At 46.9% G+C, this 18,809-nt stretch overlaps 1 protein-coding gene across 1 annotated transcript; it reads left to right on the plus strand.

The window, feature by feature from the left end:
• Nucleotides 1-4,038: 4,038 nt before the first annotated feature.
• Nucleotides 4,039-17,919, plus strand: METTL13 (methyltransferase 13, eEF1A lysine and N-terminal methyltransferase). Its single transcript, XM_042976693.1, has 8 exons — nucleotides 4,039-4,467; nucleotides 5,775-6,534; nucleotides 7,834-8,033; nucleotides 9,974-10,169; nucleotides 11,765-11,932; nucleotides 13,201-13,416; nucleotides 16,000-16,131; nucleotides 17,447-17,919. Exons 1-8 carry the CDS (start codon nucleotides 4,315-4,317, stop codon nucleotides 17,719-17,721), a joined length of 2,100 nt encoding a protein of 699 aa, XP_042832627.1. The 5' UTR covers nucleotides 4,039-4,314; the 3' UTR covers nucleotides 17,722-17,919.
• The last annotated feature ends 890 nt before the right edge of the window (nucleotides 17,920-18,809 follow it).

The raw sequence follows: 18,809 nt of genomic DNA on the forward strand, positions 1-18,809 counted from the left end.
TGTGTGTGTGTGTGTGTCCATCTCATGAATTCAAGTACTGTATGAGGAAATTCTTGGCAAGTCCCAAGTGCTATGCAAACTAACAAATTCTATTATGATTATCCCAATCTTACAAATCCAATGTCAGCTTGAGAATTACTTCTCAGGTCAATAATACCTTTAAGAAAGTCATGCTTGCCTCCATTATTCTAAGACATAGGAGACCATTCAATTTTTATTTTCTCAAATGTGAAAAACAAATTCATTTGCAAAGACTTCCAGTGTGAAATTGTTTCCAGGATTATATGTGTCACTCCCTAGACACCAAGGAGAGATTCCCTTTAAATAGTTTTATGCCCTACTCATGAAGTATTTTCATTACTTGGGCCACTAAGTCCAACTGGATACCTCTGCCAGAATTCGAGAAGGGTATGAGCCCTGGGATAGGCGTGCAGGGTGGGGATACTGGCTTCTACCCAGTCATGGCTAGCACGATGACCTCTGAATTCCTCTCAAGCAACAGTTCTCCACATGACCTCCTTGCTCCTTCCCTGTTCCTTTGTATAGGCAATTTCCCCAGTCATCCAGAGGCCAATGTGGAAGCCATTTTCAGTCCTCAGGTCTTATACCCCCTCTATAGGATCAGACATCAAATGCTTCAGTCATTCCCGAGAACATCTTTTGTATTAGTTCTTTCTAACTGTCATGACCCTAGTTCTCCGCTGGCATCTTCTGGCCTGACAGCTTTAATCTAAATGCTCAAAGTGGAAGACTTCTCAAAACCTGCTGCTCACCTCAGTTCCCAGTTTTGTCTTCTGCTGCATCCACACACTGTAACCTTCTGCGCAACCACACATGTCCTCCCATGGGTGTGCTCTGTACTACTTTCCTGTTATGACTGTACAAGTTACCAAAACTTAGGAACCTAAACGGTACAAATTGATTATCTCCCAGTTCTAGAGGTCAGAAGCCTGATGGGGTCTTACCGGACTAAAATCAAGGTGTCTCCAGGGCTGAGTTCCTTCCGGAGGCTCTAAGGGAGAATTGCCTTGACTTTTCCAGCTCCCATAGGCTGGAAGGCCCTCTCTTTGGCTCACAACCCCTCCTCCATCTCAAAGCCAGGAATGCTGCACCAATCCTTCTCATGCCTCCAATCTATGGTCTCCCTCTTCCACTTTTAGGGCCCTTCTGATCACACTGGGCATGCCTGGATAATCCTACTTTAATTTCAGATGGCAAGTAACCTTAATTCCCCTTTCCATGTAGACTAACTTATTCACAAGTTCAGGAAATTGGGACATAGACGTCTTCGGGGGAATGTTATTCTGCCTACCACATGCTCAGTCCCATCCTCTGGGCCCCATATTATGAGAACTGCTTTTAAATATCTATGCCTCATTTTCCAAATTTGTTAGCAACAATCAATTAGCTTAATGGTACCAAAAACCTCATGTTAAATGAAAAGTAAGACTACAAGCTGCAAATTATATATTCAGAGGTCTAGATTTATACTTTTAGGAAAAAACCCACAATATTGAGTGACTTTTCTACACTGTTTGCATTAAAAAATTTTGTTTGTTTATTTAAAACAAATAAACACTCAACACCCCATGTGGGGCTTGAACTCATGACGCTAAAATCAAGAATTCATGCTCTTTCAACTTAGCCAGCGAGGCACCCCTACAATCAATTTGCATTTTAAAACATACTGGTAACCACTCTGGAGATCCTAATAAAACACAAACCATAATATCTACCTGGCTTAAATTAACTATCCTAATGATAACATAGCTATTAATTATACTTATAGTCAAACCTTGAGAGAAATAAGTTTCAAATGTAAGTATTTTAAAGGACAGACTCTACTGCTGTATCTGAAGTATTTCTGCATTAATCATTCATACACTCTCAGGAAACCTCTAGCAAGTGTTAGCTTAAATTCTTTGGGTGGTTACTGCTTTCTTAGGCTCTAAGAAGGGAGCTGGCACAGGGGTGGACAGGTAAGTCACTTATCCTCTTGGTCTGCAACATACTGCGAACAATAATTGTACTTTTAGGGCATTCAATAAATGGCTGGTGCCTGGGCTACGACAGAAATCACTGCTTACCAACTTTTCCAATAGCAAGCCATGAACAGGAAGGACAACAGAACCAGAGGGAAGAGACCATCAGAGGGTGAAGATGCTTGGTTCTGACCTCCGTCGTGCAGGTACTACTGGAACTAGTTGGGGTGTGCGGTGGTACCCAAACTGACAGATGATAGGAACTTTCTGTCCCTTCTTCAGGAAAGCCTTCTCTGGTCAGGCAACAGAGGTCTGGAAGGTGTCTGCTGTTACAGAATCTTATACTTCTCCTTCACAGCATCCATCACACCCTCACGACAGTTTGTTTTTGTCATTGTTCGATGCGTGTCTTCCACGTGACTGCTTTGCTTACCACTGCATCCTTAGCTTTATCACAAAGATTGGTTCATATGAGGCAATTTAAATGTTTGATGAATTGTGTAAATCCTCAGGGGAGAGGGCAGGGTTGTGTTTTTTGTTTGTTGTCTGTTTTTTCCTTTGGTGTTGTGTAGCACTTGAAGCAAATCAGCAGCCTCAACACTCAATTAAGTCCTTTCTGAAAGAGCCCATACCTCACTCATTAGGAACCCTGCATGATGGAGTAGCTGAAGCCACCTGAGAGGCGCCTTCCGTTTCTTTTCTTGCTAGGCTTAAATGTGAACTCAACAAGTGCTACGTGAAAATAGATTTTCTTTGATGTCACCTTGTAGAGGGCTTTTAGACTAACCATTTAAAGTTGTGGAGAGGGAACTAAATTCGTTTTGACTTTTCTCTTATTTATATTTAAAACAGTAGTTCTCAAAGTGTGGTCTTGGACCAACATCATTGAAATGCAAATCCTTAGACCTCAGTACACCTGATGAATCAGAAACCGTGGGGTTGGGGCTCAGCAACCTGTGAATTAATGTCTTCCAGGTGATTCTGATGCATGCCGAAGTTTTAGAACTACTCTCTCAAACCAAAGTTTAAGTCCACTTTAAGGATCAAGAGTCTACTTGGCTACCTGTGACAGTAAAGCCCAGACTATTAGATGCTCATTCCATGGCCCTATGCCCTGCCTGGCCTGTATATCCCCCCCCGCAATTTACAGTGTTGTGGAAAGCCCAGCAAGGCACATATTTGGCACCTGTGCCCTTATGGGAACATCCTTGGGGCATTACAGTAAGATGAGCATCTGAAAGTAAAGTTTATTCATTAAACACACCAAGTAGGCAGTAGCACCTACTGATAGATGACATCAGAATGACAACCTAAGAAGGCTGTTTCTCAAAAGGAGGGTTACATTTTGCATACCGTGCTTTCGGGGGAGTACAGGGTGAGCCGGCACCTCTCAATACATACTTGTTACTCTTCTGAATTTTCAGGTCATTACATTAGTAGTGGGATCCTGCATTTTGGTGCAGAAAAAGTACCGCCAAGTGCCAATTTTCTCCAAATTAAACCTCAATGACACAAGTAAAGTCGTTAAACTAAGGGAGGGCGGGGCGGCAGATGCAGCAGATAACCTGGTTGGGACTACTTTCTTTTGCCAAGGTCGGGCTCTACTCTTTCCTTCCCTCACTCCCTCTAAGCTCCTGGGGCCTCCTCTTCCTCGCGTCCCCTCGGTCAGGCGGCTCGGCCCTTCAACATCAGAAGTGGCCACCGCGCCGGCTCGGAAAGAAGGCGAACACACAGCCCCGGACGCGCGCTCTCTCAGAGTCAGCGGAGAAGCCGGGACCCTGGAAGGCTGCCCCCGCGCGGCGCTCGGACGCAAACCAGCTACCGAGACCCAGACACCGCCTCCACCCGGCCTCACGCCCGCGGCCCCGCCCCCTGCTGCCGCGCGTAGATAAACGCTGGGCGACTGCGGCGCTGCCGCAGGCGTGCGGCGTGCAACTCGCAACCAATGAGATGCCAGGAACCAAAAGCAGTGACCAATGAGACGCTGGGAGGGCCCGGGTGGCCGACCAATCGCGACGCTGCGCACCCGGATGTGCTTGCCAGTTTTGAAGCCCATCTGTGGGCAAGTGTGAGGGGCTCCGCACGTGGGGCTGGGGCTGGGGCTGGGGCTGGCAGCCGGCAGGAGGGCTGAGTGTGTGTTTGGTTCAGTGTGTCGTGCGTGGGGGTGGTGTGTAAGCGTCGTCTCCTTGGGGTTTGAGCGGGGGAGAAATCAATGTGGTCATTAGTCGTGGAAAGAATTCCACCCAGGGTGCCGGGACCAGCGTGCGTGGAAGCCCATCGGATGGTACCTCACCGGGACTAGGAGAGACGAGCCTGGTCGGACAGTGGGAATATGAACCTCTTACCTAAGAGCTCCAAGGAGTTTGGCTCCGTGGACTATTGGGAGAAGTTCTTCCAGCAGCGAGGAAAGAAAGCTTTCGAGTGGTACGGAACCTACCTGGAACTGTGCGGCGTGCTGCACAAATACATCAAACCCAGGGAAAAGGTACGCGCGGCCTGGCGGTCCTGAGTGTGTGCTCGGGAACGTGGCAGATGATAACTTTACTCCTGGTGGATAGAGACAGGCGTGAGGGCGCTAATTGGGCCCATGTTTTCAGGCTTCTCCGCGTCATTCCGGCCCAAAGTAGGCAATTTCAAAATGTTCTTGTAAAGGCTTTCGGATAACAGACATGCGGCGCCCAGCTCACCGCTGAACTAATAGGCTCATTGGGACAGTGACTTCGTTAGTTGGGCAACCTAGGTATGGCCTCCTAGAGAGACCCTGTGCTTTTCTGTCACCGTCCATCCGTGTAGAGCAGACAGTACCTGTGGCTTTACTGATACAGGAATCTGTTAGCCAAATCGTTGTTGTGGGCACACTGAATTGCAGGCACTGTGCTCAGCCCATAAGCAACAAGAGCAGCAAGGCGTAAACCTTGGCGTAAACCTTCCGGAAGTGACAAGTGGTCAATGCAACGACGGGGTGGATAGAGATGGAATTGTACTGGAGGTAGGAAAAAAGGAAGGGAGCAAACTAACCTTCGTGGAGGATGTGCCAGACATGCTGGGTGCTGCGTGCGTGTGTGTGTGTGTGTGTGTGTGTGTCCAGGAGTTGAATTCTCATAATAAACTCTGTCAGGTTCATTCATGTAGGACATGGAAACTGAGGCTCTGAGATCCAGTTTCTTGCCCAAGATCATACATGTAGTGTGTGGTCACATGGGAGTTTAAACTCAGGCCCATCTAGTCCCAGCGTATGCACTTCTCACCAAACTTTTCCAGAGATGGTGACATTGGGATGGAGCTTTGAAGGATGAGTGGGCGATTGCTCCATAGAGAGGGAGGCAACGATCCGTCTTTTAAGCTTGGCTTTGGAAAATAGCGGAATACCTTAGGTGGACCTGAAGGCATGAGTGGAATAGGATTTTGCCACAACTAGGTTTTCAGTAGTAAAACAGGAGATTTGAACTCTACTGTATTTTGATTGTGTGACTTCCTATCAGTTCTTGAGTAATAAATGCTTTCTTCAGAGAAAAGAACAAACAGGATTTGTTTGTTTTTGCAGTATGGAAAGTCTATTTATACATAACTTGCATTGTTGTGGCTGAATGTGGTTTTCACTTGTGAGTTTCTCTAACCATTAGTGTTTCAACATAGAGCCTAGAATCACCTCTGTAACGGTGCTCCGTCCTGTGCATAGCATCCGCACCTTCTGAAAACTTGCACCAGCCAAGGCGAGACTTGATCCCGGGAAGTACGTGCAGGTCATTCCGTTGCCTTGATCACTTTCGTCTTGTTGGCTTTTTCCCTCAGGTGCTGGTGATTGGGTGCGGTAACTCAGAGCTAAGCGAACAGCTGTATGATGTGGGCTATCAGGATATAGTGAACATTGACATCAGTGAGGTGGTCATCAAGCAGATGAAGGAACGCAATGCCAGCCGCCGGCCCCAGATGAGCTTCTTGAAGATGGACATGACCCAGATGGAGTTTGCCGACGCTTCGTTCCAGGTGGTGTTGGACAAGGGCACCCTGGACGCTGTGCTGACAGATGAGGAGGAGAAGACCCTGCAACAAGTGGACAGGATGCTGGCTGAGGTTGGCCGTGTCCTGCAGGTGGGCGGTCGCTACCTCTGCATCTCCCTGGCTCAGGCTCACGTCCTGAAGAAAGCAGTGGGTCACTTCTCTCGGGAGGGGTGGATGGTGAGGGTGCACCAGGTGGCCAGCAGCCAGGACCAGGTGTTGGAAGCAGAGCCTCGGTTCTCCCTGCCTGTGTTTGCCTTCATCATGACCAAGTTCAGGCCGGGCCCTGGCTCTGCCCTTCAGATCTTTGAGCTCTGTGCTCAGGAGCAGGGCAAGCCTGTGCGGCTGGAGAGTGCCGAGCGGCTGGCCGAGGCGGTGCGGGAGCGGCAGCAGTATGCCTGGCTGTGCGGCCAGCTGTACCGCAAGGCCGGGCTGGGGAGTGTCTCTCTGGACTTGTGCGATGGGGACACAGGGGAGCCACGCTACACCCTCCACGTGGTGGACAGCCCCGCTGTGAAACCATCGCGGGACAATCATTTTGCCATTTTCATCAGTGAGTTGGGATTGCGCCCTCTCTTCCCTGGAGGGGCTGGCTCTGAGGGGCTGGGGCTTTGGTGGTGGGTGTGGCTTGGCTGGTTTTATCTTGCCGGGGGTGGCACTTTAAGAAGTGAGACCAGCCAGGGCGTGAGGGAGGGGGCACAGCAGCTATCCGGCTACCTGCTTAGATTTGGGGCTTATTTCTTCACATCTCCCTTTGGAAAGGCCTGATGACATGTGAGAATGGATTTGGTAGGGAGGACAGAGAGTGACACAGTTAAGTATAGGTACGTCTCATATTGTAGAGATAGGAGTTACTTTGTCACATGGAGTCATGGGAGTGACAGAGTCCCAGCTCTGGAGCCTGTGAGCTGTGTGACCTGGGGACGTTTCTGTGCTTCTCTGTTGAATATAGGGAGAGTCGTAGCTAAAGAAGTGACTGTTTGGGTTTCAGTTCTGGCTCGGTCACTTCCTGGTGGTGTGACTTTGGACATTCCTTTCCTTTCTATGCCTCAGTTTCCTCATCTCTAAAGTAAGGTCAACTGTGTTGTGTAGTTTTGAGAAGTGTAAACTCTCTCAGAACGGTGCCTCACACATGGTAAGTGCTTTATAAACATCAGTGTCATTATTGAAGGGTGTTAAGTGATACCAGATTGGCTCAGTAATGATCAGAAGAGAGAATGAGGAAATGCCTTCAGAAGTAGGAAATTGTGGACAAAATGCAAGATTTTGAAGTCATCATGCTGGTAATTTGCTGACAACTGAGCCATTTTCCCAAGTATTCCATAATTCTACCTGTCCACCAATGAAAACAAATAATAGTACAGCGGATACAGCCATGGAGGGTGGGGCTGGACTGCCTGGGTTTGAATCCCAGCTTCCCCATTTAGTGTGTGAACTTGTGCAAATAGCTTAACTTCTGTGTCTCAGTTTCCTTGGAGTCGTAATATTACTAGGAGTAATAATACTACCTGTATCTTAAGACTGTTGTGAGTAATGAATTAGTTTCTGTTTATATATTTCTTGAAATAATGCCTGGCATGTAACAAGCGTTAGTATCATTGCTTTTTTTTTTTTTTTTGCACTAGGTACCTGCCTCTCTCCCCTTATATACATGTAATGTGGGACCTACCATGTGTCTGATGGCTTCTTTGCTCTGGGCATTGTGCACTAGGGAATTGATAGCCCTCACTGGGTCACAGTTGGAAGGGTTGCTTGTCTTGTGCAGGGCCTGACTCTCTGCCCTGTAGTTCCTATTGGCTGGGGCTTGAACAACTCTTCCCGGGACTTCGTGTCACCAGGTGCCTCTTTCCAGTCCCCCAGGGTCGCGAGACCGAGTGGCTCTTTGGCATGGAGGAGGGTCGGAAGCAGCTGGCAGCCAGCGCAGGCTTCAGGAGGCTGATCACAGTGGCCCTTCACCGAGGTCAGCAGTACGAAGGCATGGACAGCATCCAGGCCGAGCTGTCAGCCAGAGTCCTGGAGCTGGCCCCTGCCGGGATGCCCACCCAGCAGCAGGTAACAGAGCTTCGGCAGCAGCATACACGGATCTCTAGACAAGTCGTATTAGCAGCCAGGAAGGTGGAGGGTGTCTTGGAAGGAGCTAGGACCAGTGTCTGTGCCCCTGTCTATTCCTGGAGGGCATGTCAACAGCTGCGAGCTAAGTGGGCAGAGCTTATGTTCTCTTGCCCCGGGCAGTGAGAGGAAGGTGAGCGGTGGCTTTTCTTGAGACCATTGAGACCCAGGGTAGCATCTGTGTGTGTGGGGCCTCGAGACTCCTCATAGATGGCACAGAGGAAATGCTGTCCACCTTGCAGGCTCCAGCTCTTTCTACTGTGGACTGTACAGACTGTGTTTCTCTTTTCCCTCTTTGTGCAGGCCTTCCTTGACCATTTTCCTTCTTAGAATCCTCATTATCTGATTGGAGAATGGAAAAGAGCCATACAGCTTAGGTTAGTTTTCAGGATATTAACATTGCTGGTAAGGAAACTGAAGGTTTTTGCCAAAAGAGTGATGTGGTATTGTCCATTGACACTGTCTTGTTCCATCCTGCTCAGGGTAGCGAAAAGGTGACTTTATTGTAGGTACTTTATAGTGAGGAATTTATCTTTGACAGGAAAGCCAAGGTGCCTGGAGGCCCTTTGCAGTAGTGACAGATCTGAAAAGATGAACCTAGACCCCTGGTTCTCACCTGTGCTTCTGCTCACTAGGCTGACTTGTGTTTACAGATGAATGTGTGTTTGATTCTTCCTGGCAGACTTTGCTATTGGTCCATCAGAGATATAGATCCTGTAAGGAGGTTCATTTGTGACCTTCTCTCCAGGGCCTGCATGTCTGCAGAGTCAGCAGTCCCTGGGATTCTCTTGGAAATCTTTAAAAAGAAATAGTTGTAGGGGCACTTGGGTGGGTCAGTTGGTTAAGCATGACTCTGGATATTGACTCAGGTCATGATCTCATGGTTTGTGAGTTTGAGCCCACATGGGTTCTGTGCTGATGGTGCGGAGCCTGCTTGGGATATTCATATTCTCTCTCTCTCTCTCTCTCTCTCTCTCTCTCTCTCTCTCTCTCTCTCTCTCTCTCTCTGCCTCTCCCCAACTTGTGCTGTGTCTTTCTCTCAAAATAAATAAAAACTTTTAAAAAATTAAAAAGAAATAGATGTAAAGATTGGGAAAGGTTATGGAAAAGTCTAGGGGGAAAATATAGTTTTCTCTTAATTTTTTTCTCCTGTTTAGAAAAATGGGGGAAAAGATGTGAATAATTGAGGGAAGGGAGAAATTAATTCAAACTTGGAATGGTTGCTTTCCCTGTGGATTTGTTATCTTTATCCCTGTTCTGATTCCTTCTTTCATAGTTAGCCCCCTGCTGTGCATTCCCTCTAGCATTTATGGAAAGCCCTTTTAAGGATTCCTATTGAAAAACTCATGTTTTTCTTTTTCTTTTTTAAATTTTTTAAAGTATATTTATTTATTTTTGAGAGTGAGAGGGAGAGAGAGAGTGAGCGAGCATGGGCAGGGGGTGGGCAGAGAGAGAGAGAGAGAGAGAGAGAGAGAGAGAGAGAGAGAGAGAATTCCAAGCAGACTCTGTGCTGTTAGCGTGGAGCTTGACACGGGGCTTGATCCCACGAACTGTGAGATCATGACTTAAGCCGAGATCAAGAACTGGATGCCTAACCGTCTGAGCCACCCAGGTGCCCTGAGAAACTCATTGTCTTCTTAGGGAGAACCAATTGGATTTCACTAATGGTTTCAGGGATCTTTATGTGTTCAACTGGTTTTCAAAAAAGTGAATTAAGCCTTTTGTGATCTATCGAAAAGCTGTAGAAAAGTTCTTTAATAGAAAGGCAAGTCTTTAGGCTCTTGCTGCCCAGAAGCTTGATAGGAGGATTCCATGACAGGATTAAAATTTCTCCTGTTTCTTGATTGAGCTGGTGTTTGACCGTATCTCTGTTACATCTTCAGGTGCCCTTTCTGTCTGTGGGTGGGGACATTGGGGTCCGGACCGTTCAGCACCAAGCCTGCAGTCCCTTGAGTGGCAACTATGTCGTCGAGGACGTGCAGGGGGATGACAAGCGCTACTTCCGGCGGCTGATCTTCCTCAGCAACAGGAATGTGGTGCAGTCAGAAGCTAGGTTGCTGAAGGATGTGTCCCACAGAGGTGAGGTGTCATCACACATGACCCAAGCGGTCATGGCATGGACTCTCCACTTGGGGTGGTCAGAAAGTGTTGGGAGCTTGGCCGAGTTGTAGGACAGACCTGGGTACGTGTGATCAGAGGCTCTTGGAGTTGTCCTATTACCATCTGGACTCAGTCTAAGTGACAATAAACAGAACAGAGGTATGTTTTGTTCTTGAGCAAAGACTCTGAAATGATAAGGAGCTGGGGTGGTAGCTTACGAAATAAATGTGATCGTCACTTTAATGCCTTCAGCGTAGAGGCCATCTGTTTCGCACATTGCTCCTTATGCATCTGTATATTCATTCAGTAAGGCTCTGTGAGGGGAGCCACAAGCATGGAGGGTACAGGTGAACCCTGCCCTCCTTCACAGCACACCCCCTAGCATGTTTTAGAGAGGGCATTAGAGTTGGTGGGTACTTAGAGGTCATCTAGTCCAGTGCTATTCAGTAGAACTTTCTGAAATGGAGGGAGGGTTTAATATCCACTTAGCTGCCCAAATGGTAACCGTTAACCATATGTGGCTGCTGAGCATGTGGAATGTGGCTGGGGTAACTAAGGAACGAATCTTTAATTTATTTAATTGTAATTAAGTTACATTTACAATTCAATGGCCACAGGTGGCTAGTGGCTACAATATTGGACTGTGAAGATCCAGGCCAGGTCCTTTAGGATCCCTTTTAAGCAGTCTCCCAGATGCCACTCAGAAACTCCCACTGGTGGGGAAAACAAGAGTTTGTTTCACCTGCTATGTTCGCCAGTTGTGTATGTTTGTATTATAAAAGCAATACTGCTCAGTGTAATCCGTTCGAAAATCAATGTATACAGTGAAAAATGAGCATCTATTTACTATATACCAGAGGGAAGGAGTGGGGCCTTTATAGGATTTTTCCCTTTGGTGAGCACTTGTGATTTCCTCGTCTAGCAGGGCAGTGTGCATTACTGTCTGTATGGTACAGTGGAGGGATGATAGGCGTTGGAGACAGGCAGTCCCGGGTTCACATTCTGTCTGCACCTCCTACTGATACTGGGACTAATTATTAACTCTTCAGATCCTCAGTTTTTCCATCTGCCTAATATGGGAATTATAAGGTCGTTATAAGAGTTAAATAATTAGAAGTTGTAGCAGAGTCATAGAGGAGGTAATTAGTAATTTTAAGTCCTTCTCTAAAAGGATTTGTGAGTAGACTTACCCTGTTAGTGGCCTTATATCTCTCAGGGCAAAGGGGCTAGGACTCCTCAGTTTAGTTTTCCCAGGTTTTTGGGTGTGTTTTTGCCACTTTTCCTTTTTTGAGTCTCTGGTATCCAATGGTATGTGTTAAATGTTTAACAATTGTATTTTGGGGGCAAAAAGCCCTGATGTATACTGTTTGCCAATTTCTGTGGCATAATAAAGGCCACCACAGGCAGATTTCAAATTACCAACATGTCAACCGTGTCACAAAATTTGTGTATATTTATCAGTTGGGTTCTTGAGTTGGATCAAGCTAGCTACAGCACAATGCTGCTGGTAAGTCTTGCTTTCCCCGGACTGGGGTGCTAAGCATAGTACCTCATTATCTCTGTCTCTCATTTAGCCCAGAAGAAACGGAAAAAGGACAGGAAGAAGCAGCGGCCCGCTGACACTCCGGAGGACCTCCCTGCAGCCCCGGGGCAATCCATTGACAAGAGTTACTTGTGCTGTGAACACCACAAAGCAATGATTGCTGGCCTTGCCCTGCTGAGAAGCCCGGAGCTGCTCCTAGGTAAGTGGGGTGCACTGCCTCCCAGTCAGGGCAAGTAAGGTTACAGACCAGTCTGACAGCAGCCATTGCAGACCAACAAATGCACGTGTATTTATATCTTTCTTCTTCCTGACCATCTTCTAAGTTTATCAGTCACTTTTCCCTCAAACTCAAATTGTAATCTTGAAATGGCTACATGTGTTGATGTCTAAATTCTATTAGAATTCTATTAGAATTCTATTTTGTTCATTTATTTAAAATATTAAGGTATAACATATATTTGGGGAGATACATAAAGTACACATTATAAGTATTTCAGTTTTGCTGAGTGCTTGCATATGTATCTACTCCTGCAACCAGTGGAGCATTTAAAAATCATGACTCCAGAAATGGCCTTTGTACTTTAGGAGAATTTCTGGGTTATCAGTAATGCATCATTTGAGCAGCAGATGCAGTTCTTTCTTAAATTTTTACTTAAACAAAAAGCCATGTTGTTGGTAGTACAGTAATAGCCGTATTACTAATAACAGGTTTGGATCTGACCACAGTAGCAAAAATGTTCATGTTCCTGTCTAGATTGTCACTGTCTTTACCAAGAGTCCTGACTATGTCTTGTTGAAACACCCTGTCTCGGTATTCTATGTCCCTAGAGTGTCAGTTCTTATGTTTAATCCTCAGACGTCGATCTATGTTTAACGTCTCCTTTTAGTGATTCTTTCTTGTTTCTTGTCTACTTCTATCCCCCTGTGTTTTCTGTGGTTTCTCTGTACTTAGGACTAGGATGTGGGCCTTTGTTTTCCTGTGATTTCTGGAACTTGGATTTATTGCCCTCACTTGGTTGATGTGTCTGAGAGGGCAGTTGTGGCCTTTGAGTTGAAAGCTGGGCAGAGGGCATTGCATCTACACTGTCTTGTGATCATGAGCAAGATGTTGGCTGTTGTCCCTCTCAATTCCTAGGGGGGGAATCTAATAATGCTCATGGTGGGGACTCTTGGTATGATGTCAGCTGAGTGCCTTGGGACTTTAAGGGTCCCCAAAGAACCATGTACTGGTTCCTCTTCTGGATCTAGTAAAGGAAGGATTGTGAGGCCAAGGTTGAGTTTTCAGATGTAGATGTCAGATTGGTTCCTGCGTTTTTGGGATGAGACGGAGAAGCTAGGCCTTTAAATCTTGTATCCTCTGGGCAGAGCCAGTGATCCGACTCCCCCTGCCCTCTTTACTCTCCCCGAGGCTGGTACAAAACTGTTCATGAGAAGATAGTAAAATGATGCTTTCTTCCTTTATTGCAGAGACCCCACTGGCATTGTTGGTGGTAGGCCTGGGCGGGGGCAGCCTCCCTCTGTTTGTCCACGATCATTTCCCGAAGTCCTGCATTGATGCTGTGGAGATCGACCCCTCCATGTTGGAAGTGGCCACCCAATGGTTTGGCTTCTCCCAGAGCGACCGGATGAAGGTCCACATTGCAGATGGCCTGGACTATATTACCAGCCTGGCGGGAAGAGAAGGTACTGCAATTGGAGAACTCGGAGGGATGTTGAGGGAAGAGTAATCCAAGCTTGGCAGACCTGCAAGGGCTTCTAGAATTCCTCTGTAAGAGAGCAGCGTTAGGATCGTCCCAGTCTTTCACCTGTTCATTTCTTCATTCATTGGTGGACATATTGATTCAGTACATATAGAGTGCTAGCCATATGCTCAGCACTGTGATAGAAGAACTCACTTCTGGGGCGCCTGGGTGGCTCAGTTGGTTAAGCGTCTGACTCTTGATTTTGGCTCAGGTCATGATGTCATGGTTGTGAGATCGAGCCCGACATCGAGCTCTACGCCAGGCGTGGAGCTTACTTAAGATTCTCTATCTCCCTCTCTCCCTCCCCTACTCTCTCTCTCTCTCTCTCTCTCTCTCTCTCCCCCAAATAAATAAATAAATAATAAAAACAACAACAATGAAAAACCCCACACCGTTTCTGCCCTTGTGGCACTAACAGATCAGTGGGCTTCTCTCCTGATTCTCTTCTGACCCTGTGTCGTTGCCACTTCCTCACTTTCCCATGGAACCTAACGTCTGTAGTCAGGTGAGTAGAAGGGGAAAAAGATTTGGGGTGTGTGTCAGGAGGTGTTTTGTAAATCTTTCAGCTGGAGGTGAAGCCAGAGATAGCGTGCGTGTAGCCCGGTGACTAAACCTGCAGGGCGCTGGGCAGTGGCTGCAGACGGGTGTTTGGTGGTTGTAACCACCGGGTAGGGCTGCTCCGGGCAGCGCGTGAGTAGAGCCTGAAGATGCTGCTAAACATCCTACAGTGCCCAGGATGGCCACCCACGACAAAGAATCGTCTGGCCCCAGATGGCAGTCGTGCTGAGGATGTGAAACCCTGATATAGATGCCACTCGGCGGGGATTCTGATGGAGTGAAGGCTCCATTTTGCTCTAATGATTCGTATCCCAGACGGAGGACAAAAGGCATGTTAATGTTCTGCAGTCGCTCCTCTGGTCCTTCTGCTACTTTACATGTAGGCTCCCGTGACTGGTGCTTTCCGGAGTGTGTGTCCCTCAGGGAGAAGTCAGTCAGGCTGGTCCAGGCTTAAGGGAACCTGGGGAGCTTAGGCCACCCACCCTTCCTGGCCTGCCCGTTCCATACCTGATACTCTGGCTCTCGCTGGATTAGAGTAGCTCCCAGGAGGGTGTGGCAAATCAGGATGCCGGGGGTGAGTCCTTTGGTGCTGGGTGGACAGATGGTGCGTTCACGGTCATTGCAAACTGAACTGAACTATATCAGAGTTTCACAGGTTACCTGTCTGAGTCTGGGGCCAGTGTGGGGGCCCAGGCCCAACCTAGCCAATACATGGGAAACACTTAAAACCGTGCTAGGCTCCTGGCAGGCACTTCGTGCGTGATGTGTTGCCATTGTGATTGCCTGTCGGTCAGTGTTGAACAGCCTGGCGATCATGTCTAACAGCCACCTTCCAGATTGTTGGAGGGCTCAGTGCTACAAATGTGGGCAATGGTAGTCCTTGGACTTTGATGAGCCAACATGTTCTGCTAAGAAACCAAAATGAGATCTGTGCTGTGGATACTAACAGGCTTGTAGGAGTCCTAAGTCAAGATTTATTAATTAATGAATAATCATTATCATAGTCTCAAAGTTTGCTAAAAGTCAGTAGCATTGCAGACTTACCCCTTGTAAAAGACATTCCCATCATACAAAGGAGTGCATCTGGTTCATAATCAGGTCTTTCTCACCCATTTAGCAAATCTATCTTTCCTGAGTCACCTGTTGTTCAATTAACTAGAAAAGATATACCAACTTTAATTTGAGAATGTTTTTGTCCTGCAAACATTTGCTGGGTCAGTCCCTAAAGGCTTAGGCAGCTGCTTTGCCTAGATCAATGGTTCTCAACTCTGCCTGTATTTAGAATTACCTGGCAGTTTAAGAAAAATACCAGAAGCTTCCCATCTCCCCTCCCCATCTGTTCCTTCCCTGTCCAGTGTTTTTGACTCAGTTTATTAGGAACGGAGCCCAGGTTTCTAAGTGTTTAGAACATTCTCAGTCTCTAATGTTCTGCTACGTCAAAATACTGGTACAAATGGACCCTTCATCAAGTAGTAATCAAGCTAGAGGACACCATTAATGTGTTTGGAAGCCTTTTGAAAGTGCCTCTTTTTTAATGTTTGTTTATTTTTGAGAGAGAGAGAGAGAGAGAGAGAGAGAGAGACAGGGTGCGAGCAGGGGAGAGACAGAGAGAGGGAGACACAGAATCTGAAGCAGGCTCCAAGACGCAGGGCTTGAACCCACAAACCATGAGATCATGACCTGAGCTGAAGTCAGATGCTTAACTGAGCCATCCAGGCGCCCCTGGAAAGTGCTTTCAAATGTGGAAGAAGGTGAGATGAATGCCCTGTCTCTCAGGTGGGGTGCTCACAGTAAAACCCTGACTGACAATGACTCCCCTGACAGTGACATCAGTGCCCTTACAGGCGAACCACAGCCTCCACGTCATCCTAACTGAGCCGCTTGCGGCCCCCACAGGTCACAGGGGAGATGCGGTGTAGACGTGTAAGTGGTGTCAGGCAGAGACTTGTTTGCTTCTCTTTCCCAGTGCGGCCCCACTACAGCGTCATCATGTTTGACGTAGACAGTAAGGACCCGACACTGGGGATGAGTTGTCCGCCGCCGGCTTTTGTGGACCAGCCTTTCCTGCAGAAGGTCAAAAGCATCTTGACTCCTGAAGGTAGGAAGACAAAGGTTGGGGAGGGAGGAGAGATGGGTCCTTTAAATTTGTTTTTCTTTTCAAATGAAAAATGCTCATGTCAGAAGTGTGTGGCTCAGTGAGTTGCCCCAAATTGAACACTCTTATTTATTCTCATCAAACACAGAATATTTCCAGCACCCCAGAAAGTCTACCTCTTACTTCCTTCCAGTAACTCATTCTCCTCTCAAGGATAGTGACTATCCTAACTTAAGTTAGCACAGCTTAGTTTTGCCCATTTTTGTTGTTTATATAAATGGAATCTTATGGAATGTGATCTTTAAGTGTTTGTTTTCTTTCACTCAATATGATGTTTGTGAGATTCATCTATGGTGTTGTGTTTATATTGTTCCTTTATATTGCTGTGTAGTGTCATCGTGTGACACATTCGTGTCTCCATTCTCCTGGTTGTATTGGATTATTTGGGACTTTTATAAGTAGTACTGACCATAACGTTCCAGTAGATGCCTTTTGGTGAAATAGATTTGCAGGTCTGTTGGGCATATATGAAGGCTTGTGGTTGCTAGAACATAGATCACGTGTATGCTCGAGTTTTCTAGGTGCTGCCACACAGTTTTACAAAGTGAATGTAGCAATTCACATTTCCACCAGCTTGGTCACGTTAGCTACCATTTGATTTCTTTCCACATGCCCTGGACTAGGCAGAATGGTATTTCCTCTTCATAGCAGCCCATTTTCAAATGAGGAAACTGAAGTAAAGAGACTTTGCCAAGGTGACACAAAGCGACAGCTGGAGCTTCAGCCCAAGTCCTTGTGACTTGGATACTGCAGCTCTCCATCCATATGTTGACAGCCTCCAAGATTTTTTTTTTTTTTTTTTTTTTGGTGTCAGGTACTTGGGTGAACAGAGATATTCAGAACCTTAATTGTCACAAGTCAGGTAACATTGGCCCTCTGATTGGCCCTCTCATTATGTACTCCATAAGGTACATGCCAAGAACGTAACATCCCTGTGTTTGTTTGTTTTTTTCCCCTTGGGGATATTAATTCTTTCTCAAAGCAATTCTTTGGGAAACTGAGGTGTAGAGAATGATAAAATAATTTGTTAGCAGCATGGAAGAGGAAAAAATTAACTTGAAGTTTTCTCATAGTTCACATATTCCCCACGCTCTTCTCTCTTTTTATGTGGTGTATTCTGTGCAAACTCAAAGCACTTGTGTTTTCTTAGCCCACCAGTGTCCCTGGGGCAGGAATTGGTATATTTCTAAGCGCGGAACGTTGTCTCCGACGTGTCCCCTGATCTGCAGGATGTGACTCTTTCCTTGCCACACCCTAGGTGTCTTTATCCTCAACCTTGTGTGCCGAGACTTGGGGCTGAAGGACTCAGTGCTGACCGGGCTCAAGGCCGTGTTCCCTCTCCTGTATGTCCGGCGAATTGAAGGTGAAGTAAACGAGATCCTGTTCTGTCAGCTGCACCCGGAGCAGAAACTTTCCACGCCAGAGCTCTTGGAAATGGCCCAGGCCTTGGAGCAGACCCTGCGGAAGCCTGGGAGGGGGTGGGATGACACCTACATACTGTCAGAGATGCTCAAGACCGTGAAGATCGTGTGATTGCTGAGGCCGGGAAGTCTGCTCAGCTTCGTGCCGGACTGGCCTTGGGCTCCTGGCCTGTGAGAGATCGAAGAGATATAATGCACCATATTTTTTAAGCCTCATATTTTTCTTGGTTTCATACTCAGCTGCATGCGACCTCCAGCTTAGCGAGGTTGCCTGAAGATCTGGGAAAATAAAAAATGTCCTTCCCGTCTTGTCCTCTTTAGTTCCACTTGGTTGACCCCCTCTGCTTCCCTGTACTGTGTCCTGGAGCAGGATTCCCAGCTGATGCCTTAACGACTATACAGCAAGCTCCTTAGGATGGAAGACAATCAACTTTGAGTGCTGGTTTGCTTTTGCTTTATCTTCCTCTTGCTTCTGTAGGAATGATCTCCAGGGAGATAGCACAGCATTCTGTGCCAAAAGACTGTAAAAAGAGCAGGATTCCCATAGATGTGAGACAGATTTGACAGAACATCCACTCTGCCTCCCTCCAGATAGAGCTGCCGCTGACATCCCGAGTTTTAAGAATCCAGCTAACCCGCTTTACTAAGCAGCTTTCCCCAGCTATCCAAACCTTGTAGCCTAAGCTGTTTGTTCTGTTCTCGGCAGAAGGGGTGGATATAAGTGGCCCCCATAACTGTGCATGTCAGAGACAGAGACTAAAGTCTGTCTAAACCGACTAAAGTCGGTTTACTCACCTTCGCTGAGTGACAGCTGCATGTGGGACCCAGCGTAGAGAGCTGTGGTGGAAGGAAAGGTGGTTAAGAACGGGCAGCAAACATGGATTAGCAATAAAAATTAACATGTTCCAATAACTCCTTAAGTGATTTACGTAAGCTGTCTTATTTAATGAGATAAAGGAAAGTTAAGCCAAAACTACATCTAATCCCAGATCTCACTGGAGCCAGAAGCATCAAGCTTGTACAACTGTGAAACCAGCAGTTCCGAGATTGGCTTGAAGTTCATCTCTCCTAATGATGCCAGGGCTGACTTAATGAGCAGTGCCATGGAAAGTATACTTTGTCGCCCTCCACCACCCCAGCTTGCTTCACAGGCCCTTTAAAATGGACTCTGAGCTCTTGAGGTGAAGCATATTTCAAAGA

This window comes from Panthera tigris, chromosome F3 (genome assembly GCF_018350195.1).
Source record: "Panthera tigris isolate Pti1 chromosome F3, P.tigris_Pti1_mat1.1, whole genome shotgun sequence".
In the NCBI taxonomy this organism is placed as follows: domain Eukaryota; kingdom Metazoa; phylum Chordata; class Mammalia; order Carnivora; family Felidae; genus Panthera; species Panthera tigris.